Source organism: Citrus sinensis, chromosome 6, assembly GCF_022201045.2.
Source record: "Citrus sinensis cultivar Valencia sweet orange chromosome 6, DVS_A1.0, whole genome shotgun sequence".
Lineage (NCBI taxonomy): Eukaryota > Viridiplantae > Streptophyta > Magnoliopsida > Sapindales > Rutaceae > Citrus > Citrus sinensis.
The window spans coordinates 13,110,056-13,133,578 of NC_068561.1; the positions used below are offsets into that span (position 1 = coordinate 13,110,056).

The following is a 23,523-nucleotide window of genomic DNA, read 5'->3' on the forward strand; positions in this document are numbered from 1 at the left end:
TGGTAGTTCGGTTCTCTTTTCAACCGTGCACATCAGGGTAGCCAAAAGATCTGGGTGCAAATACAATGAAAACTTGTGTATTGAAGACGATAACTGAAAGGTTGGAAGTCTTATTTGATATATATATACATGTATATATTTCGGCTGGAGGATGAGTAGTCGGCCTTTAGTCAAATATACAGTAATTAATCTGTGTCTTCAAGATACCATATGGTCTCTCGTATTTACTCTAAAATGATCCACAGTACTAGTAGTCTGGTCAAGTGGGAATTTCTAGTGTTCTGGAACATTTGGGTTATTGGGTATTTGGCCCTAATAGCGTCATAAAGCCGACAAAAAATAGCGCATGGTAATACTGTAGTCTGTAGCATTTGAAACGACACACTGCACTGTCAAATGACTTTGATTCGGTCATTATTGTTTTCTTGTTCGGGCTAAATTATCGTTATAAGCCCCAAATGATTACCACAAGATTATCAATTAAGAGGGATGTGACGTTACCTCCGAAGAAGCCTTACCAAAATCCTCTTGATGGAGCATCACGTCAGTTTGAAATGAATATTTTGAGATAATTACTTGATAATTACAAGAAGTTGATTAAACAGAATTGAGAGCTCATAAGATTGGTGATAGCTTTTCTCCATTTCCAATTAGAGTAAAGTTTTCACTTTGAAGTTTCAACCGGAAAACGCAATAAGGTGAGGCGCCTCATTTGAAATTTTAACCCACGGGGCCCACTTTTTTTTTAAAAAAGGCCAAGGCTACCTACAACGGCTATTTCCTCCTTACAAATACCCAAACTAGCCGTTACAGAATCAAGCCCCTTGCTTAATTTGAAAAACTCCCTGCGATACACTTAAACAAAAGCATAATAATCTTCGATCATTCATTACAAAGAGTTCTTAAAAGTGAAAAACACAAAAGCACGATCAAAAAGTTCTTTCCAATTCGCTCCTTCATCTCAGATTCTCAGCCAAACAGTCGCGGTAAGTTGCCGGTTTCTTTGTACTGGAAGCTTTTCTAAACTTTCTACAAGAAAAAGAAACGTCTTTGATTATTTTTCATATTGAAAACTGAGTGATAAAGAGTAAATTAGGTTTTGGTATCTTCATGATATGATGCAGGTATGATGATGTCACTCACTCCCGATCAATTTAGAAAAGTTGGAACGGGGTTAACGCCATCGCCGTCTCCTTTCCTCACGCCTCGTCCCGAACGGCGTCGTCCTGAGTCAAGAGGATCCGATTGGAATTCAAATCGTCATGATAGAGATAAAGAGGTCAATGTGCAAGTTCTATTAAGATGCAGGTCAAATTCCAATTGCCTACCTCTCTGCTTTTTGTGAAGTCTCAAATAATTGTAATTCTTGGACTCATTTGGATTATTGCTATAATTCAATTGTGATATAATCAGGCCGCTGAGTGATGATGAGCAAAAATCGAATGTACCGAGAGTGATTTCATGTAGTGAAGATAAAAGAGAAGTTACTGTCTTGCAAAGTGTTGCCAACAAGCAAATTGACAGAGTCTTTACTTTTGATAAGGTAAGCTCCTGTTTCAGTATTGATTGCTTTAGGCAATTGAATGTTTCTGACTTCTGAGTTGCGTGCTTAAATGTGAATGTCTTATCTTGTTTTAAATTTTTTGCTAGGTTTTTGGACCAAAAGCACAACAAAGATCGATATACGACCAAGCAATTGTTCCCATTGTTAATGAAGTTCTCGACGGTTTCAATTGCACGGTCTTCGCGTATGGGCAGACAGGCACGGGCAAAACATATACAATGGAGGGTGGGATGAGAAATAAGGTACAAAAAAGACAAAATATAGTTTTAGTCGTCCATGTTTTTGATGCCTGCTGAGGCTTTAGTCTCATGAAATGCTGCAGGGTGGGGATCTACCTGCTGAGGCTGGTGTTATTCCAAGAGCAGTTCGCCAAATTTTCGATACACTTGAGGCTCAGAATGCTGACTATAGCATGAAAGTGTCATTTCTAGAGCTGTACAATGAAGATATAACTGATTTGTTAGCTCAGGAAGATCATTCAAAATCTACTGAAGACAAGCAGAAGAAACCCATTTCCTTGATGGAGGATGGAAAGGGTTGTGTGGTTGTAAGAGGCCTTGAAGAAGAAGCTGTATATAGTGCAAATGATATTTATACCATCTTGGAAAGGGGATCGGCAAAAAGGCGCACAGCGGATACATTGTTAAACAAGCGCAGCAGGTCGAATTCTTTTCTGTTATTTTTCAACACACACACAAATTTTGAATTATGGAAATGAAATTTTGCTAAATTAGATTCTTTTCTTTCACAGCCGCTCCCATTCTGTCTTTTCCATTACTGTTCATATTAAAGAAGCAGCCGTTGGAGATGAGGAGCTTATTAAATGTGGCAAGCTTAATCTTGTTGATTTGGCAGGATCAGAAAATATATCTCGTTCAGGTGCACGAGAGGTATGAAAATCTCTAGTTGATATAAGAATTTATGTTTCTGGTGATTAATTTGATTGTTTATTAGCTATATAGAACAAAAACTTGTGATGTCTTTTATAAGTTTTCAAATATCTAGTTTTGCAAGAAATTACTGATTGGAAATCTAAGAAGCTCATGCATACAATTTTGTAAAGAACAGGCTTCCGAACAAGTTTTTTATTTAGTTTTTTTTCCTTTAAGTTCAGGTTTATGATGGCTACTATAATTAAATCTTCAACTAAACTACAGGGTCGTGCAAGGGAAGCGGGGGAAATAAACAAGAGCTTACTCACACTGGGCCGTGTCATAAATGCTCTTGTGGAACATTCTGCCCATATTCCTTATAGGTTCTTTCAGATGCCTGCCAACTAACTCAAGTACTCTGGTTCTTTTGTATTTTGCTTTTCTCAACTATTCTTTCGTGTTTGCCAAAATTTCTGCACAGGGATAGCAAGCTGACAAGGCTGTTAAGAGATTCTTTGGGAGGGAAAACAAAAACTTGCATCATTGCTACAATTTCTCCATCTGCCCATTCTTTGGAAGAAACTATGAGCACTCTAGACTATGCCTACCGTGCTAAGAACATTAAAAATAAACCAGAGGTTTATTCATCAACTTCTTTTTCCTTGTTTACATTTCATTCTTTCCACTGAGATGAAGCTTATCTTTGTAGGCAAACCAAAAAATGTCCAAAGCTGTGCTGCTTAAGGATTTGTACTTGGAAATTGAGAGAATGAAAGAAGGTTTGACATATTCTTGCATTTGTAGATTATTCTACATAAACAAAGAGCGGGTTTGGTTATTATCCATGAGAAAATTAATGTGTAGATGTTCGAGCTGCTAGGGACAAAAATGGTGTTTACGTTCCGCATGAAAGATATGCCCAGGAGGAAGCTGAAAAGAAGGTAAAGTTTTAAAAATGAAGTTCCATACATCTTTTTAATACATAGACCATATTGTTAGTGCTTTATAGATTCATATGCATCTTTTTATTAGTGAAGTCACAAATATCCTCAGTCATGAAACTCTCAAGCTATCACTTTTCTCCAAATCATTAAATTAATCTACTAAATCCTCAAAAGAGGGAAAAAAAAAGGAAAAAAGTTTAGAACCTATGTCTAAGTTGAAGGCCACACCAAATGTGAAACACAAAAGCTGATCTACATATATTCAATATCCAATAAACCATTTGTCATTCAGTTTATGAAGTAATTTTAGGACCTGCAATTATCAATGAAATTCTCAATCCTACATGGAACTTGATTTGATTGGAAATCTTAATGCATATGGATGAACACACCTCGCAGGCAAGGATTGAGAAGATCGAGCAATTGGAGAATGACCTTAACCTCAGTGAGAAGGTATAACTTAATTTTCGTTCTCTCCTGTTCTCATATACGATGCTTGCGGCAGTTTAAGAGACTCTTACCTTCTTACAGGAGGTTGACAGATTCCGTGAACTGTATCTCACTGAGCAAGAACAGAAACTAGATCTTGAAAGCGAGCTCAAGGAATGCAAGGTAATCATGAAGCTAAAAGTTTTCTTATTCGTGCTCAATTGTCTGTCTTCTGATAATAATGTAATGAATGTTTCTCCAGATAAATCTGGAAAATAGAAGCAAAGCATTGCTTGATCTTCAAGAGAAACACATGATAGCCCTATCGACTCTCAAGAAAAAGGAGTTTATAATCTCCAAGTTGCTATGCTCTGGTAAGATACTAATCATCATCAACATTTAGGACCTACCATTATGTGTTACCTATATATTAAAAACTATTTCCATGAACAGAAAAATCCATAATTGAACAAGCAAAGGAGTTGCGAAATGAGTTGCAAAATGCATCAGAGGATATAACTTCACTCTTCTCAAAGTTAGGTATGGAAAACTGTTCAGTTCTTGTTTAAAATAGCACTAATGAATATTTCTTAACGTGTATTTCTCATAAATCTTTTTGATGCGTTAAATGAAGTTCAAAATGTTCTATAGGTTTTTGTTAATATCTTATTTTCTTTTAAATATGGATCTAGTAATCTGATTTTGAAATTGGCTAATATAGTTTGAAAGCACATAAGCACATCTTAAATTCATTGTCTTTAAGGGTTGTTTTCATGAAAATAAGCGAAACTGTTGAACTCTTTACAGATCAAAAAGACAGGATGGAAGCAGAAAATCAGAGCCTTGTTTTATCATTTGGTTCTCAGCTAGATCAGAGCTTAAAAGAGTTGCACAAGACCATTCTTGGTTCAGTTTCTCAACAACAGCAACAACTAAGATGCATGGAAGAGCATGCTCAGTCATTCCTAGCAAGTAAATGCGATGTAAGAGACCAAAATTGTTTATTGTTGTTTCTTCTGTTTTTTAATTATTATTTTTTATTATCAGATTATCTCGATGATAATTGACCATAAAATGATTGACAGGCAACACATATCTTGGAATCAAGGATTAAGAAAATGTCAGAGACATGTACTGCAGGCCTAGAACTCTTGAAGGAACTTGATAATTCAATGCAAAAGAAAGCATCCTCTGACATGGAGCAGATAAGCTCTAAAGTCTCGTCTCAAACCATGGCCGTTGAGCAAGTATGGAGTCAGAGGAGAATAATTTTTCTTCCTTGAATATATTTCAAATGGAAATGCTAAAATTACTCCTGTTTTTTTTTTTTTTTTTTTCCTGGTTTACAGTTTCTTGTTACCATGGTGTCGGAGGGCAAGGAGGTTATTGAGGACATCAAGAATTCTCTGAGTCAGCAAAAAGGGCTATTAGCATTATCTGCTCAACAACAAGAAGAGGTGTGGTGGCACCTTTGTATTTTTATTTCCTTTCACTGATGGTATATCATTCGAGTCTCTAGTTTTTTATTTAATTTAGATCATTCTATTGGAATTGGCAGGGTTTACAACGGAGCTGGATTTCTTCACAAGAAATTTCAAAGGCAACTACGGACTTTTTCAATGACATCCATCGTCAGGCTTCTAAACTCAAGACAATTCTTGAAGAAAGTCAGACTGAAAAATCAAAGGAATTAGATAACTTCAAGAAGACATTTAAGGTAAGGTTTTATGCTGGAGAATGGATTCATGTAAAGATTAATTGGAGTATAGAGACTGACAAACACCCACTGCTGTACAAACAGGAAGAGGCTGCTAAGGAGGAAAAAGATGCTTTGGAAAAAATTGCCGTGATATTAGCAAATTTGACATCACGGAAAACTGCTATGGTGAGATGAGTCATATCATCAATTCTTGGAGTGTCTGTTGAATTTTGAACAGCTTCCATTATTTTGTACTTGACATTATATCTTAATCTTTAGGTCTCAAAGGCATCGAGTAACATCCAAGACACAAATATACAGCAGAATAAGAGATTGCAAAATGAGATTTCTAGTGTGCAGCAGGTGTCAACCGATGCTAGAAAGGAGTTGAGCAAATACATACAAAATGTGGAAAGTCATTTCATGGAAGACACTTTCTCAGCAGCCGAGTCCAGAGCTATCATGGAAAACAGCCTCCAAGAGTGGTCAGCAATTTTCCTTTTTACATTGTTTAACAATCATAACAGAAAAGGAAAATTCCTCATCCTATATAAGTTTACAAATCCTAGTATCTGACAGCAGATTTTTCTAAACTCTCCAATCAAACGGGGATAGCTGGCTACTCCCCAATGGGGGTAGCCAAGATTTACCTTCATTTCACAGAGTAGTTGCGATTAAGCTCAATTTCATTGAAATGCAAGTATTTTGTAATCAATGCTAAGTACTCATATTTTCATTGCAAGCAGCTCAAAGACTGTAGATTCTTCTAGGCAGCAGTGGGAATATGCTCAATCGTACATAAGGAATCTTAATACAAGCAGCACTGCGGAGATCAAATCTGCTATAAAGTAAGTGCTTTTTCTCATTCCATAGTTTATCTGAATCTATCCTTTTTCTTGTTTTTTCCCCCTTAAGTTGAATTATCATACCATGAGTGTTTCAACAGGGAAAATATTAGTGCAAATCAAACCGCACATGAAGAATTTAAATCTGCTTGTTCTTCAATGGATATGGATTTTGGTGCTAAAGCTGGTGATATCGTTGTGTCTGTAAATGGTAATTCTCACTGGTTATGCACCAGAAAAGAGCTCCTTGCCTCCTCCTCTATGAAATTGAGTATTCTTCTTGTGCCTAAACCAATAACACTTGTGTGTGCGCCTGACAGATTTGCTAATGCGGGATCGTGAAAGTAAGATGGAAATTGACTCTATAACTACCATTTGCTTGGATCAACTAAAATTCGTACAAGAAAAGCATGGTGAAAACTTATCAACCATCAGAAACCAAGCAGAAAAGTGCTTCACAAAAGATTACATGGTAAGTCTTGACTGCCCGAATTTTCACGTCATTTTGAAATATACTAGTGTTTGATTCCCTAAATCCTATTTTTCACATTTCCTTGAAAATGTACCTTTGAATTTTAATGAAGTCCTCACAGAACTGTACACACATTCTTATATGAACAGGTTGACCAGCACACTAGCACGACACCAAAGAAACGAGCTATAACAGTGCCCAGCTTGGCATCCATAGAAGAGATGAGAACGCCTGCCTTCGAAAATCTCCAAGTAGAGAACATTTCAGACAACAACAGATCGAAATTAGGCCACCATGAAAGCAAGATCCCGCAGCTGCTGCACATGGCAGCTTCACCTAATAGAACTCCTTTCTCAGATGTCAATTGATTTCAAGCTTTTTGGTACATGATCGGAACTGTTTAAACAAGAGCAGCTTCGCCCTTTGCTCATCAACCGATGAGTTCAATTCTAAGATTAGCCATGTTAGTCTGCATATTTTGTTAAGAAGTTGATACCATTATTTTATATATATATATATATATGGTCTATTATATTGTAACAATAATTTTTACTATTCCTGTGAACTTACAAGTTACATCCGCTAACTAAACCTGAAAGCTTTAGCGATTAGCCAAAGAGTTTTTGAACATTTTAGAAGCAGGAGGCAGGAGCAATTTGGTTGTTATTGACTGCTGGACTTCTGTCCATTTTGGTCTTTTTTATTTATTTATTCATTTTTTCCAAAGCAGCTTCACTTGGACAATCTCAACTGATTTATGTGACAAGTCAATTTTTAACGCCTTAAGCTTGGAAAAATTATTGCCATCGCCTAATTTGCTCATTCAAAAAGCAACCGCATGTCTGTGGATTACAGGAAGTGTGTATTAATTGCTTTGTTTTTTAATTTAGTTCAATATAGGAATAAATGCTTCACACCAAATCTTAGTCGCCGAATTAAAGAGATAAATTAATTTATTTATAAGTGAATTATTTCATGAATATTACTTCAGCCGGCGGCGCTAGCTGATGATAACTGCTGATCCTTTCTTGCATGACTTAATTATTCATGACATATATAATTCTTTAACAACCACGTGCCATTTTTTTTCCCCTTCGATATTTAGATAGCGACTATTGTCCACTTTTTCACAAATACGGTTATAGAGTGTGTAGTTGGATGTGTATACAAAGCATAAAATTCTCAAGTACTCTTGAAACACTGCTTATTTTTTATTTACTGTTTATCACACGTGTGTTTTAATTAATAATAATAAAATATATACAGGAGTGATAGGTAGTGTTTGCGGCTGATTTTGGGTCAATGAATAAAAAACCACAAAACCAACTCAAGAGCAATAAATTTATATTTTTTTCGGGGAGCGGGGTACCTCGCTTGTTCGGCACGTGCGGGCTGTTTAGGCTTTTTGTGGAGTGAAGGAGGATTGAGATGACGGTGGATATGGAGGGGGTCTGACTTAAGATGCGGAGGGCTGGTGAAACTCGCCTTAAACCTGCGAAACAACCAAAAAAGAGGTCAGAGGTGGAGCCGAGGGTGGCTGGCGACCACACTCCGAAGCTCAAGTCAGAGTCGGGTTATCTCATGTTAGAGAGCTTGCAAACTCTCGGTAATAGAGGTTTTGAGGTTGAAGAAACCCTAGTTTTTTTGTGGTGAGTGTGTTAACTTACTTAATAAAAATCAAACCTGAGTATTTATATGGTGTATCTCGGTCGCCGTGCCACCTGGCGCTATTTTAGTGGCGTTCCCTGCTGTCATGTCAGGAATATTCTTATTTTCATGCGTATGGCGGCTTAGACATTTCAAAAATATGAGTGGAGAGCAAGTTTGTGGCGTATTCACGTGCTGGGCGTAGTGGAGTGATCCCGCGTACCTCTGCAATTCTGTTGTAATTTTGCAGGCGTAGCAGGAAAAGCTGGTGGTCCCAACTGTCATAATATCACACTTTTGGCGGATTCGCTGGCGTGACAAGCGACTGTCTCCTCTTTTGCAGCACGAGATTTTCTTATTTTTTAACACGTATCAAACCGATCTTTTTTAGATTCGGGGCCCACATATCCCTTCACATATTTACGAAGACTTTTGTATCCTTTCATGGTGTACCTGAGGTACCCCCGGAGTGCTTAGGGTAGCCAGGGTACCTAGGATACCCGAGGTACCCGAGATAAATTAATCTCTTAAATATCGACAAGTGATGCTTCATCATTGGCCTCATATTTCCTTCCTAAATAACATCCCCCTAGTTTCTTTGTGGCGAATGTAATTGATGCACAAGAAACTCTTAGAGGAATTGTGCGTGACACGTGGTGATATTTACACACTGAACTAATGCATGTCTTCTTGGAGGAACATCCCCCTGGTTTTTTTTTTTGAAACATCAAACTGATGCATGTCTTCACGTCTCTCCAGCTTTTCTTGAGGGAGCGGTAACCACCTGACACATGATTTGAATTTGAAAACACCATTCTGCAAAAATTATTTAACCTCTCACTTCATAAAGTATGATTTGTCAGGTTGAATTAATCCTGCTCCGCTCCTTTTATGTTACCACTTTATTTTGAAAATCCCAAAAAATCTCCTATCAAGTTTAATTGCCTCCCGTGGCTTCTTCTTGCTCTGGCTTTTGAATTTCAAATCTAGTCAAATCTTTTCAATCACAGGCTTTATGTCATCTTCCTTTTTTTTTTTTTTGGCAAACCATCTTCTACACGTTTTTATTTCCACTTTACTCTCTTTCATTTTGCAATCCCCAAAAAAATTTGTTTTCTCTTCTTCTCCAATTTCCAACGCCTCCTCATCTCCCTTTTTTCTTCTTTATTCTGCCTTTTGCTTCTTGCCCTTTCGGCATCCATCTCCCTTTTTTTTTTCTTTGCTTGCTCCCAGCCCACCATCACATTTTCTTTCTCTTTTTGCATTTCTCCTTTTTCTCTTTTCTTTATCTTCTTCCAGACTCTATTAACATTTCTCCTCCAGGTAATCTTCATTTACTTCTCTTTTTCCTTTCTCTTTCTTGGCCCACCATCACTTTTTCATTCTCTTTTGCTTCTCTCCCTTCTTTCGGTCAACTCTACTTTTCTCTTCTTCTTTTTTTTCTTTTTCTCTTTTTCCTTCCCTCTCGGCTGCACTTCTTTTTGCGCGTTTTCGGCGGGCTCTTAGCGGTTGCTGAGGCGATCTCCGATGCCCGATCTGCCCGGCGCGCGGCCGTGTCTCACGGCTTCCAGCGAGGTCTCCTTCCCGCAGGTTGGCGTGATGTTTCTCTCCCCCGCATTCACTTCTTTTTCTTCTTCTCTCTTTTCTTCCTCTACTGCGTTTTCTTTGGCTTCTTTTTTTTTATCACATTTATTATAACTATTATTATAATATATGTATACACACATACTTCTCCATGCAGCACATGTTTTTCTTTCTTCTCTTCTCTTTTTTTTTTTATCCAGGCTCCCCCCATTTTTTTTATATCATCTAAGCTCCCTTTTTTTTTTAATTCTGACTTCCTCTTTTTTTTTTTTTTTTAATCTCCAGGCTCTCCCCATTTTTTTTATATCATCCAAGCTCTTTTTTTATTCTGACTTCCTCTTTTTTTTTTGTTTATCTCCAGGCTCTCCCTTTTTCTTTTTATCTCTAACGAATTTCATTGTGTCCATGACAGCCTCTGCACAGCTCCATCTTTTAAGCAATTTTTGGCGATCTGTGACTTCTCTTGGCGATTTATAGTCTAAAACTTACTTTTTTGTGACTGAAATTTGCTGCTCTCGGTGAGATCTAGGTATGAATTTTTATACCTATTTTTGCTTCTTTATTTTGAAAAATAATGTTGTGGCTTTGTTTCTAGATTTGTTTCAAGATTTGTTTCAAGTTTTCATGCAAAGTGTTGGCATTTTTCTTTTTTATTTATGCTTTTATTGGTGGATGTTGGTGTTTGGCTTGTGATGGATGAGGTCTGAAGTTGTGGGGGTATGTTTTGATGTGGAGGCTTTCTTTTTCAACTTGTGTCTTGTGTTTTTAGGGAAAGAAGATGGGGAGAAAAATTGTTGGGAAAAAAGGGTCGTAATGTGGTCAGGGAGTCGGGGGAGACGAGTAAGGAGGTTCCCATTTCTGATTCAGCCCCTTATATATCCCTTAGTGACGACGATGGGTCCCCTTCAGTTAGTCCTAAGTTATCTCGAACCAAACCTAGTAAAAAATCAAAGATTAAAGGGAAACACCTAGCCAATCCAGCCCATAGAAAAACTCGTGCAAAGATTTCCAGACCCAAATCTCCTATTCCTGTCAGCATTCCAGAACCTCCCCTAATCTCTCCCTCTGTCCCTGTAGCTCGTAAGCTCTATGCATTATGGGGTAGGCCGGCTACTCCGAGAGATTTAGAAAGGGTTAGAGCTAAATATAACATACATCCTTCTGTCCACCTGAGGGTACCTCACAAGGGTGAGCGCCCTGAGCACCCCCATTCTGAAGGTATTGCCTTCCATATTGACATTTTTGACCTAAGTCTCCGTTTACTTCTTCAGCCATTTTTTAGAAAAATATTTACTGAGATGAAAATTACTCCCGGACAGTTATCTTTACCCGGTTGGAGACTGCTCACGGGACTGGAGGTTCTGTGGCTAGATATTTTTGGGGAGGATATTTCTTATGGAGATCTAAAGGGGCTTTATCAGTTGAAGAAGCCCGTTGGTTTATCCGTAGTTTATTTTGCTACTTAAGGGGTTCATGGTAATTTGGTGAGACTGGATCCCTTGCTGAAAAAGGGCTACAGATATGGGTGGTTTGTGGCTGAGGACGAGTAGGGGAGGAGCATTCCAGCGGGGAATGAAGTTGTGCAAGTTCGGAACTTTTTCAATGAAGATAGTATGTGTTTATTTCCTCTTCTCTCCCTTTCTATTTATATATACATTTCTCGCATGAATTTTCTTCTTATTTATTGTTTCTTGGGATTTTTGCAGACATCACTTGGACCAAGGGAACATGCCCAGTTCATGAAGTGGGGAGAAAAGTGAGTGGTGTTACAGAGAAGTTCCAGTTTTTGCAGAGTGATGGTGATGTTTTGAGCACTAGCCGGTTGACGAGAGCTGGTCTGATCGAGAAGAGTTTTTCGTCTTCTTCGGGGGGCGATTCACGTACAGCTATGTGGTGTTGTTGGGGTACCCTGCCTTCATTGGTTCTGTGGGGTGTTCCCATTATTTGAACAAACTTTTTTCCTTCTTTTTTTTGTTTTGGTGATCATCTCTTATTTTTTCTTAATGTGCCTTTTTGCTAATGACGACTTTGTTGTTTATTTTCATGATTTGTCTCTTTGTCTCACCTCTTTTTTTTTTTTTTTTTTACTTGCTGTTGGATAGGTATGGACCTTTTTGCCGAAGATTTTGACGCCTTCTTCAGTCGCATGAGCGGCAGCTCCTCCAATACCCTGGGTACCTCAGTAAAAGGTGACCGACCTCCCGTCGTTCCAGGCGGCAAGGGCAAATTGTCCGTCTCATCTTTTGGGAGTTCTCGGGGTACCCCGGCTACTCACAAGAGGAAGCTTAGCTCTTTGTTCACGGCTCCTGGAGATCTTGTGGAGGGTGAGCTGGACCTGGTGGCAAATAAGCGGATATCTCATCTTCCCGATTACTTTCTTCATTCCTCCGAGTGCATTTCCACTGACATGGCCATGGAGGCAGATAGATTGGACTTAAATGAGCGTTATAGCCGAGCGCTCAAAGCTTGTCATGACGTGAGTGCCTCTCACTCTCTTTCTCTCTTTTTTTATATCGTTCTGACTCCATTTTCTTCTTTTTATTATTATTTGTGTAGGCGGCTTTCTACCTTAGCCATGGTCTCCGAGACCTTAGTGGCATCTCGGCTGCACAGACCGAGGTAGAGAGGCTGCGACGTGAGGTTAGGCTCGGCCAGTCTCGGGAAGAGAAGCTGGGAGAGGAGGTCAGGGCTTTGCAAAGGCGCTTGGACGACCACGCCCGAGAGAACAATTGAATGTCCAAGAAGTTAGAAGAGGTAAAGTCTAAGCACGGTGGGCTACTATCTCGCTAATCGGAGATGATGGACAAGTCGACTATCCTGAAAGTGATAGAGCACAAGACGGTAACCCAGGCTCCACCATCTTACAGCCCACAACAATCTTCGGGGGTACCCCAAGTACTCTAGGCGGATCTCCTTCGGTTAGTGCTGTTCGTGTGGGTAGCAGCTCTTTGACCGCGAGTGTTCCTGTTGATGCCCCCGTTGAGGGGAACGGTGTAGAGGATGTCCCCTCTTCTGCTTGATCTTGCTATTTAGAGTTTTATCTCGAGATGCCTTAGCAGCTTTCTTTCTTTGCTTATGTACCTTTGTAGTATAGTTTCATCCTTTTGGTGTGTTGGGATACTTATCTTTTGGAAGGTTGCCTCGGCAATCTTGCTACTTATTCGCATTAAAATTCTATAAATGCCATTGAATTTCTTGCTTATGATTGATTTGTGTTGACTCGTGGGGTTTTCTCAGGTACCCCAGGCACCCCGCTGATGTATTTTTGGGGCTTGCGTGGTGATTTCCGTAGACATGCTCGCTGCTCGTCTTAATAAAGATTATGGTGTATCTCAAAAATTTAATAATCTGTGCATCATCATAATATAAAATGAAATTCATAATTGGCGCAACCAAAATGTAAATAAAGGTTATGGCGTATCTCGAATAGACTTGTGGAGTTTCCTTGGGTACCCCATGTACCTTTTTTTTTTTTTTTGTTCGAGGACTTTCTTGGCCTCTTTTCTTGCAGAAATGGTTAAAAATATACTAGTTTTGCCATCTACTTCTAGTTAATATTTAATAAAATAATGCAAATTGAAGGACATGCTTGCCTACCTCGTTTCATTTATCTATTCTTTACTTGGCTCAAGTAAAAGAATGGAGGTGTGGGCGTGTGCATACCTTAACGGAGCCTCATGGCACTAAGGTATGCTGGTTTACCTCGCCCTCGAGCCTTCTCTGACCCTCCATCTTTAAATTTGTTGTATTCTTTCTTATTGACGTTGACCTCGAACAGATCTTCACGATCGAATCGAGGCAGATACCTCAGGTTCCCATGATTATCTTGAAATGGAGCAATTATAGCTGAATAAGACATGGCGTAATAAGATAGAGTCACATTAATGGCGAAAATTTAACTGCAATCACATTCGGTAATAAAAAAGGAAAATACACATCATCTCATAAAGTAAAAAACATACTTATAAACGATAGAACCAAGATCATTACATGATAATGTTCTATTATCTTAAAGAAATGGGGGATCCTAAGATCACCCATGTCATTAGAGACTTGGAGAATTGAAAAGTGCAACTAATCAGTTTAGGGTACTCTGGGTACCCCGCATGATAAAGTACACCACACAATAGATCAAATATTATAAACGCATAAGCATTGAAGAAAAATAAATAAAGTAAATAGAAAGAGGTAAAGTGCTTCCCTTTATTAGTAGTACTTCCTCGGTATGGCAGCATTTCATAAGTGTTTTATAATTGTTCTTTTCATTTAGAGTAGCGTGTGTGCTCATTCATTTTCTTCCTTCGGCACCTGGGGATCCAGGGGTACCTCTAACTCTTCGATTAACGCTGAATTAGGACTTTGGGGTACCGCGGGTACATCATTCATAACCGCATCTACCTCAATTGGCCCTACTCTTTTTTGTTTTAGAGGACTAGTTGTCTATAACACTTTCCACCGCCCAGCTCTTCATTGTCTTGCAAGCGCCTAATTAGTAAGGCGAATAAATGTCATTGGACTGCTGGGGTACTCGAGGTACACCAGGAATATTCAGCCCTCTCCCACGTGGGGTTGGACGAGGTAAGCTGTGTACCCGGGGTGCTCGAGAGGGTACCTGAGGTACCTCGGCTCTCTTAGGTTTCTTCTTATTTCTCACAACTTCGACTCTGTCTTCCTCCCGCTTTAGGTTACACTTCTCATCTATTTCTATTTGTTGTAGGGCTCGAGAACGAGCTTCCCCATATGAAAGAGGGCTGTGTTTTTGAAATGACCGCTATAACTTCCTCAAACACAAATTCTTTTCAAAATGAGTGTGAGTATGTTGGTGACCAAACATACCGGTATACAACACCCCTTGGTGGAAGCAGGTTACGTATTCGGCTAAAGGCTCCAAATCCCCTTGCTTGATGAAAGCAAGCTTGGAGGATGTTATATCTTGGGTGGATGCATAACCAAACTCATGAACAAAATCTTTTAGGAGCTGGTCTAAGGAGGATACACTACCTGCCTTCAACGATCGAAACCATGATTTGGCTGGTCCGGTGAGGGTATGCGGGAACATCCGGCACATAGCATTTTTGCCCACTCCTTTAATCATCATCTGGTCACGATACAACTCAGCATGTTCCACGGGATCCGAGGTACCCGAGTATTGTTGTATTTGAGGCATGATGAACGCTTCCGAGAGAACCGCTGTTCGAATCTCCATGGTGAATGGCGAGTTATACGCTGCTGGCGCTAGAGCATTGGTGGGGTTTTATTTTTCAAAAAGGGGCTTCTCTTGAGCGTCGAGGTACTACATTTTTTCCAGGAAATCGCGGGATACCCCAGGTGCACCTAAGGATGCCGCAGTTGTTTGGGAAGCTCTTTTGGTGTTCAACTTGTGCCGTAGATCTTCATGGACTTTTTGTTTACATCTGGTACCCTGGCTGCTACGGGAATAACAAGAAGCAGTGGAGCGTTCTTCCCGAGAGTCATCGGTTTGAAACTTTGAACGGGTGCTCGACAGCCCATGCTTTTGTCTACTTCCTTCCGGTATTTCAGATCTTGGTATAATCTGCTTCTCACCGCATGGGGGCAGGACATCTTGAGTTACCGAGGAAGTGGCTGCTTTGGGTACACGAGATCCTATTGCTCTAAGAATTGCATGAGCCAAATCCTCAAAGTGTTTATGAGTAACGGGCTCCTCGTCGGGTTGAATACCAGCTAATTGCTTAACAAATTTGCCTTTCTCTAGGCGGGATGCCCTTCTAGTCGAGTCACCCCTCTCATCACTATCGTGGTCCTCCGCTCCATCATGACCTAGCATTTGGTTATCAGCGGGTACGTCGGGTGCCATGGTTGTGCAAGCACACGTACCGACAAGCTTAGCACCGTATGGAGGCTTTTTGCGCACTCCCCACAGACGACACCAATTGTTTGCGGCTGATTTTGGGTCAATAAATAAAAAACCACAAAACCAACCCAAGAGCAATAAATTTATATTTTTGTCGGGGAGCGGGGTACCTCGCTTGTTCGGCACATGCGGGCTGTTTAGGCTTTTTGCAGAGTGAAGGAGGATTGAGATGACGGTGGATATGGAAGGGGTCTGACTTCAGGTACGGAGGGCTAGTGAAACTCGCCTTAAACCTGCGAAACAACCAAAAAAGAGGTCAGAGGTGGAGTCGGTGGTGGCCGGCGACCACACTCCGACGCTCAAGTCAGAGTCGGGTTATCTTAGGTTAGAGAGCTTGCAAGCTCTCGGTAATGGAGGTTTTGAGGTTGAAGAAACCCTAGTTTTTTGTGGTGAGTGTGTTAACTTACTTAATAAAAATCAAACCTGAGTATTTATATGGTGTACCCCGATCGTCGTGCCACCTGGCGCTATTTTAGTGGCGTTCCCTGCTGTCATATCAGGAATATTCTTATTTTCATGTGTATGACGGCTTAGATGTTTCAAAAATATGAGTGGAGAGTAAGTTTGTGGCGTATTCACGTGCTAGGCGTAATGTGGTGGTCTCGCGTACTTCTACAATTCCGTTGTAATTTTACAGGCGTAGCAGGAAAAGCTGGTGGTCCCAACTGTCACAATATCACACTTTTGGCAGATTCGCTGGCATGACAGGCGGTTGTCTCCTCTTTTGCGGCATGAGATTTTCTTATTTTTTTTACATGTATCAAACCGATCTTTTTGAGATTCGGGGCCCACATATCCTTTCACATATTTACGAAGACTTTTATATCCTTTCATGGTGTACCCGAGATACCCCCGGAGTGCTTAGGGTAGCCGGGGTACCCAAGGGACCCGAGATAAATTAATCTCTTAAATATCGACACGTGGCGCTTCATCATTGGCCTCATATTTCCTTCCTAAAAAGGTAGTAAATGAATAGAGAGTAATATTCCAAAAACATCGAAGACTTTTTTTTTTTTTTAATACTGATTACATATCAGATTATTATATTATATAGATATTTACAAATGCCATTAGAGCAGACACAAATATATAACTTGAGACTTACATTATTATATTAATTCTATGAAGTACATATTCAGACATATAACCCTCACAGATGAGAGAGGTTAAAACTAAAAATTAAAACCACTACACTCATAGTCCTCAACTTTAAAAATAATGATTCACCACTCGGCTAAAACCCAAGTGGCTAGAACACCGAACACTTTATCGTGGATAACAATACTCAATTACACAAATAAAATATCCAGATTACGTTAACACGTGTCTTTAATATTATTAGAATCATTGTATCAGAGGTAATTAAGGCCCTTCACCTGCTCACTTCCTGTCTCTGTCAATTAATTTTTGACCATTCTAGACCTTTGTTTCATGCGGATTGGATTCATGTTTCACATGAGGAGGCTTGTTTGTTAAGACTAGTTTTTTTTTTTTAAAAAAAAACACAACAAAAAAATTATTCCAACATTTTTCTCTATATAATTAAAACCATCTCGTCCTCACATGAGAAATTTAATTTATTATCTCAATTAAATACCATTATCTTTATTATCCAAACATTTTTGGCAGCAATTTTAGTTTGAAGTGTAAAATTAATTCCTAGTACGAAGAAAAGAAATCATCCCAAGAAATTGTTGTTCCATTTTGACTGTCACTTAACGTTGAACATTCTCTTAATGATCCAGCTCCCGCGTTTGAAAGCAAGATCAAGGCTTCAATAAATTATGCTTTTTCGTTCAAAGAACCGACGAAGCTTCCATCAAGCGACAGTTAGCTCGCCAACGGGGACTCGTCTCTTTACAACTCCTTCACCAGACACTTCACTGCTTACGCTTTCGCGTGCGGTAAAATATCCATTCGATCCCTATAGTTTCATTTAATTTTTCAGTTATAAAATAATTAATAATACCAACGTGGAGAAACTTCTTTTCAGTCAAAAGAATACTTGTGCCGTCGTCAAATAAGCATGTAGTCTAACTTTCTTTATTCCAACAGATACCCCTTCCAACACAACAAAAAAATAAGTTTAGAAAGCACACGAGGGTCAAAGTTTCTAGGCCTATAAATATGAGAACTTTGAGATTTATTGTCTCCATCAAAACGTTACCTACACAAAACCCTAAATAAAGAGACATTTTACGTGTGAAAATTATTATTTTTCTCTCATGGCCGTGAAGGGAGGTTTAGCAAATGGAGAAATAGCGGAGAGATTAGCACTGGCTAACTGTTTGATGTTGCTTACACGTAGCAATAGAGCAAAGCTGCCAATTAAGAAGCGTTTGGCGAGCGACGTATTTGAGTGCAAGACTTGTAATCGCCAGTTCCCATCATTTCAAGCCCTAGGAGGCCACAGAGCCAGCCACAAGAAGCCAAGACTAATCAATGGCGAGACCAAAACGTTGAGCTCGACGACGGCGACGAAGCCGAAGCTGCATGAATGCTCAATATGTGGGCAGGAATTTGCTATGGGGCAGGCCTTGGGCGGTCACATGAGAAGGCACAGGATCGCCATGAATGAAAGCTTGAATTCTGCCGTGATCGTTTCGCAGTCGCCGCCGGTGTTAAGGAGATCGAATAGCAGCAGAAGGGTTTTTGGATTGGATTTGAACTTGACTCCATTAGAGAATGATTTGGAGGCTTTGTTTGGGAAGATGGTTCCTAAGGTTGATCTATTAATGACTTGATTATCTTTAATTTTGGAGCCATAACTTGTATTATTAATTTTTTTTTTTTTGGTTTTTGGTGGCGTCGGGGGAGGGGGGGTGTTTCATAGTTAACTTATCACATTTTTTCATTTATTTTATGTACACTTATATGATGATATGAAATTTTTATGTTTCTTTAAGAGATGACGAGGATTGAATTAATTTGTTCTTGAAAGAGCGATTGTGCCCATTATGTTACACATAAAAATTAGATGATGTAATCATCGTTAACTCTCAAAATTAGAGTAAGAATTCAAAATCAAGAATTTAATAATTAAGATTAAATTAACTTTTTTTTTTGCAAGTGTAAACAATTATAATAATATTCATACACACGTTAACAATTCTATATGTGTGTGTGCGCGCGCACACGTGGGGTTGCGTTCATTTTTTTTATTAGTGCAGACAAATTGTTAAGTTATATGGCTTAATAAAGCTATTTTTTAATGCACTATAAATATATGTGATTAAATAACGTTAAAATTTGACTCTATTAAATCACACGGTTTAAAAGTGTGTCCGTATAAAAAAAAAATTTTGAGGGTGTTCGCTAGATATATATATATCCAGGAATGCCTCATGACGAGGAACTATGTAGACAGGAAATTCAATCACTCTTAGACATTATATCTTATCATAAAGGATCATAAATGAATCTCCTTTATAACTCATCACATTTTATATTACACCACATTATACATCCTTATCTCTAAGAATCTACTTTATAACCCATCACAAATTATATTAAATTACAAAATTTTGACAAAGGCATAAAAAAAATTATGCACAACTTACTTTTTATCAAGATATTTTATTCTTTTCATATTTCTTGTCAAAATTTTGTACCCCAATTTTTGGTCAAAGTCGCTTTTTCCATGTTAATTAACTTAAATTTTGTTACATACAAGTAACATGGAGGTAAGAGCATTAACTTGAAGATTAATTTATTCAATTAAAATTAATGCCGGTGAAGCTGCGGAGGTCGCTGGTATTGGCTTTGGATCCCAGCTGCCTCAAGCTTAATTGGCTGATTTTGACTCGTATTCTTCCTGAATACTCAATAATCTTCGAATTAATGTTGTTAGCTTGTTGCCTTGCTGGCAAATGGGACTTTATTGAAACCTCACCGTCCAAGTTTCTTCTGATTGAATCTCAATGATTTTCTTAAATCAACTGAGCCTCCTTTAATGGCTATGGCCATATGCAGCACACAATATGAGAATTACAGTTAGCTCTTCATGGGTAGCTGCAAGTGCACTCTAACGTAAGAAATCAATAATAACTTGATTAAATTAAAGCTAAAAGTAAAATAAAAGTTAATGCACAATTCTTTTGTTATATTTTATTTTAAAGAAAATTAAGATAAATGAATATTGTTTTTTTTATAAGATCCCTAAAATTGTTGTAAGAGTAAAGAAAAGGTAATTAAGGACATAAATAAAATATAATCAACAAGAGGGATTCTTAAAATTTTTTTTTTAAAATGAAAGGACCAAAGACATACTTAATTGATAATATAGGAACTAAATAAATATTTATTCAAATTGTTATCTTCAATTTTATTAACGACCAATTAATCAATATGTTTTTAATTAACTCACAATTCACTTCAGATCAGGAATAATATGTATCCGCTAACTCTTGTTGATTCAAAGATCACAAATACGGGAATGTTATTATAATTTGTCCAATTTTTTTTTAAATGAAGCCTTAATTATCTGCTAGAGTGCTCAAATGTATCAAAAAGATCATTACGGTCGCTCCCAGATGATGTAGAAATAATAGTCAATAAAAACAACTCTTCTCTTCACTACAATTATAAGTGGATGATACAGAAAAATGTGAAGAATACTTCAATAAATAATTACAATAAATGATTTGCAATCATCTCGAAGACACGATAAAATCATGAGTTATCCTTATCAAGAAAAAAAAAATTATATATATCAGCAGTTATCACTCTTTAAGCTTCTATAGAATGTCTCTGGTTAGGCCTTGTTTGGTATCAAAGAGTTATAACCTTTAAACTACAATTGTATAACAAGAAAAACCATAAGTATAAGATAAAAATTAATAGTATCCAGTAAATATAATTTTTAAATAATAATTTTAATAAAATTAGTAAATATATAAATTTTTTTCATTATATACATATAAAATTAAATTAACTTAATTTTTAAATTATAATAATTAACGTTTATCAAATATTTTCATGTTACAACTTTTAAGCATACTTATCCAACATCAATTCCTCACTCCGTAAGCCTTTAAGTTTTTAGTAATGAATCAAAGAATTATTACGTGCTGATTGCTTTTGTCTTCATGACTCTTAACTTGACCACCGAGCCCAATGGTTGTCCGATGTAGATTATTAGGCCACTACGACTATGCTGAATTCTGTGCATAAGGCTTTTTATTTTCCCTTTGTTCCCCCTGTAATGGGCTAAAATTGGTCCAGAATAAAATTTGATGGGTTTGGGCGTTTATAGGTAGATGGAATTGACAAAAAATAAATAAATGAATTCAACTGCTGGCACTCCTTCGTGAAACTCATAAAACCCCACTTCTATTACAGTTATATTTATGTACATAATATGCATGCTTACATATTTAATTTTTTTTTATTTTGTGGGTAATTTAGAAAATATTTATCAATTAATTAGAAATAAAATTATATCCATGAACTTTCATATTACCAATAACTTGAATATTACGTATCAGTAATTAAGTAATTATTAGTTATGGGGATGGATCCGGGGCTGGATCCCATAGCTTTACAAAAAAAAAAAAAAAAAAATTTAACACAATTTTTCAAGCTTGAATTTTTTATCTATCAATGATTCAATGACAAGGATTAAAGATAGATGATGGCATAGCTTTTCATTGATAATTTTTTCATGCCCATATCTCTCCCTCTCTTTTTCTTTAAATAAAATACCTCCAATTTTTTTTCTCATCTTTTCCAATTTTCTCTCATATCACTTAAGCTACTACTCTAACTCAAGCTACTTAAAACCCTTAAATTTCTTATTTACAAGAGTTTTAAATTATGGATAAGGATTATCCCACAGTAATTGTTTTTCTTCTAGTGAAATAAAAATATTTAAGATTAAATTTTAAATTTTTATGTTGACAATTACGCCAGCTCTTTTTCACTTTTTTACAATTAAGTTAATTTTTTCGTTAAATTTAAAAGGTTAGGAGAAATTAGAAGAGAAAAGACTGTAATAGAATTCTAATCCGTAAATTATACGTACATGCAAGGGTTTTGAGAGTTCCTCGTAAGCCAACAGAGCAAGTAAATTACATTATTTTGATTATCTATTCTAATTTAGGATGTGTAAAAGTCAACTAGCGAGCTTCTAGTTAGTAAGAAGTTTCTTGGATAATGCCTCGGAATTTTGTCACGTGTTCAATAATCAAATCAAGCGACTACGTGAATCAGGTAATTTCCAGCCGGCGCCATGCAAGGAATATAAACAAGCTATAAATGATAAGCGCTGTTTAACGGCATTGCTTAGCCAATTGATAATTAAGCAATTAATGCTAGCTGGAATGATCAAGACGAAAAGGGAAATTAATTTTAATGGGGAATTCTTCCTCCAAAACTCAGTTAAGATTAGATAAAATAAAGAAAGCACAGTGTTTGTTGGATTGGAAATTTGGACCACCAGGCCGTGAATTAATCTCCATTAATGTATTTGTTCTGCGTTGTTCTTGTTATTGCAGTACTCGTCAAAAGAGATTATAGGAAAATTTATTTTAAGTTTCTTTTTAAACAAATGTGTAGATATGTTTATACTGCAGGCTCTTCATCACTTCTTTTTTTTTTTTCAATAAATTTGTGTTACTTTAGATTTAACATGAGGCAGACAAGACACTAGGAAATTATTAATAAATATGTTAAATAAAGTTTCCACTGCTAAATTAAGCTTAGCCAGGTACAATTAATACTATGCGTTATACCTAATCAGAATCTCTCAAAATCCAATAGTAAACCAAAAATCTTATAATGAAATTTGCATCCTCCTTAGGTTTTAAGAATTCGTTCACTTAATTAAATATCGTAGTAAATGCTTTTATCAAGATCAATGCTTTTCAATGAAAATAAACTAGTTGCTTTTCAGAATTACGCCACCAAAATTAAATATTTGCCCGTGTGTAGAAGAATATAATAAAAGCTCACTTTAATCATGTCATGTCACTGAATTGAAAGTGTAATATCCCTTAAATTAAGAAAAAATGATAACTAAACTCTCAAGATTTAGATAATCGATCAGAAAAATTATTAAGTTTTTAAGAAACACATCAATATTTTTTTTTATTATAATATTCTTTAACTCTATTAATAAAACAAATTACTCTAATGTTTTATAATAAAAAATATAATAATATATACATTTTAAAATAATTTTAAAAATTTCAAAAAATATTTTAATATTTTACAATCTATTATACATTTTTTATTATATTTAAAGTAAATTTTACTTTAAATAGAAAATATTATGAAAATAAATATATAGGAATTTAAATTATTTTGAATTTTATGCTAAATAATTTTAATATTATTAATAAATGAGATATATATTTTAATTGTAAAATCTATTTAACCCACAAATTTATTTAAAATATTTGTAATAAATATAAATATATTATTAAGAAATATAATAATTTATATTTTTAAATTATTTTAAATACTAAAATATTAGTCTACTAGACATATTAAATTATTTATATTATAGTTATATTTTTAAAATATTTTTTACACTCTATTTATTTTTAGTTATTTTATTTAAAAGTTATTATAGC

At 36.9% G+C, this 23,523-nt stretch overlaps 3 protein-coding genes across 11 annotated transcripts; all 3 read left to right on the forward strand.

Annotated features, from left to right (window-relative positions):
• Window positions 1-821: 821 nt before the first annotated feature.
• Window positions 822-7,599, forward strand: LOC102618816 (kinesin-like protein KIN-5B). Its single transcript, XM_006480672.4, has 24 exons — window positions 822-986; window positions 1,125-1,308; window positions 1,414-1,543; window positions 1,651-1,806; window positions 1,887-2,224; window positions 2,316-2,454; window positions 2,722-2,819; window positions 2,918-3,074; window positions 3,146-3,215; window positions 3,301-3,377; window positions 3,780-3,833; window positions 3,912-3,992; window positions 4,072-4,183; window positions 4,263-4,349; window positions 4,617-4,792; window positions 4,895-5,056; window positions 5,159-5,266; window positions 5,368-5,526; window positions 5,611-5,694; window positions 5,788-5,993; window positions 6,255-6,356; window positions 6,455-6,564; window positions 6,674-6,825; window positions 6,975-7,599. Exons 2-24 carry the CDS (start codon window positions 1,127-1,129, stop codon window positions 7,191-7,193), a joined length of 3,159 nt encoding a protein of 1,052 aa, XP_006480735.1. The 5' UTR covers window positions 822-986; window positions 1,125-1,126; the 3' UTR covers window positions 7,194-7,599.
• A 1,621-nt stretch (window positions 7,600-9,220) lies between these two features.
• LOC102619120 (uncharacterized) lies at window positions 9,221-13,258 on the forward strand. Of its 9 annotated transcripts, XM_052443840.1 has the most exons (7): window positions 9,221-10,062; window positions 10,469-10,585; window positions 10,826-11,274; window positions 11,376-11,667; window positions 11,763-11,960; window positions 12,159-12,532; window positions 12,613-13,258. In XM_052443840.1, exons 5-7 carry the CDS (start codon window positions 11,945-11,947, stop codon window positions 12,787-12,789), a joined length of 567 nt encoding a protein of 188 aa, XP_052299800.1. In that variant the 5' UTR covers window positions 9,221-10,062; window positions 10,469-10,585; window positions 10,826-11,274; window positions 11,376-11,667; window positions 11,763-11,944; the 3' UTR covers window positions 12,790-13,258. The 9 variants fall into 9 exon arrangements, with proteins under 9 accessions (XP_052299800.1, XP_052299801.1, XP_052299802.1 ...); XM_052443841.1 differs by lacking the exon at window positions 10,826-11,274; XM_052443842.1 differs by having other exon boundaries at window positions 9,221-9,795; window positions 10,826-11,667.
• Window positions 13,259-18,087: 4,829 nt separating this feature from the next.
• Window positions 18,088-18,856, forward strand: LOC102620570 (zinc finger protein ZAT11). Its single transcript, XM_006480680.4, has one exon. It carries the CDS (start codon window positions 18,175-18,177, stop codon window positions 18,691-18,693), a length of 519 nt encoding a protein of 172 aa, XP_006480743.1. The 5' UTR covers window positions 18,088-18,174; the 3' UTR covers window positions 18,694-18,856.
• The last annotated feature ends 4,667 nt before the right edge of the window (window positions 18,857-23,523 follow it).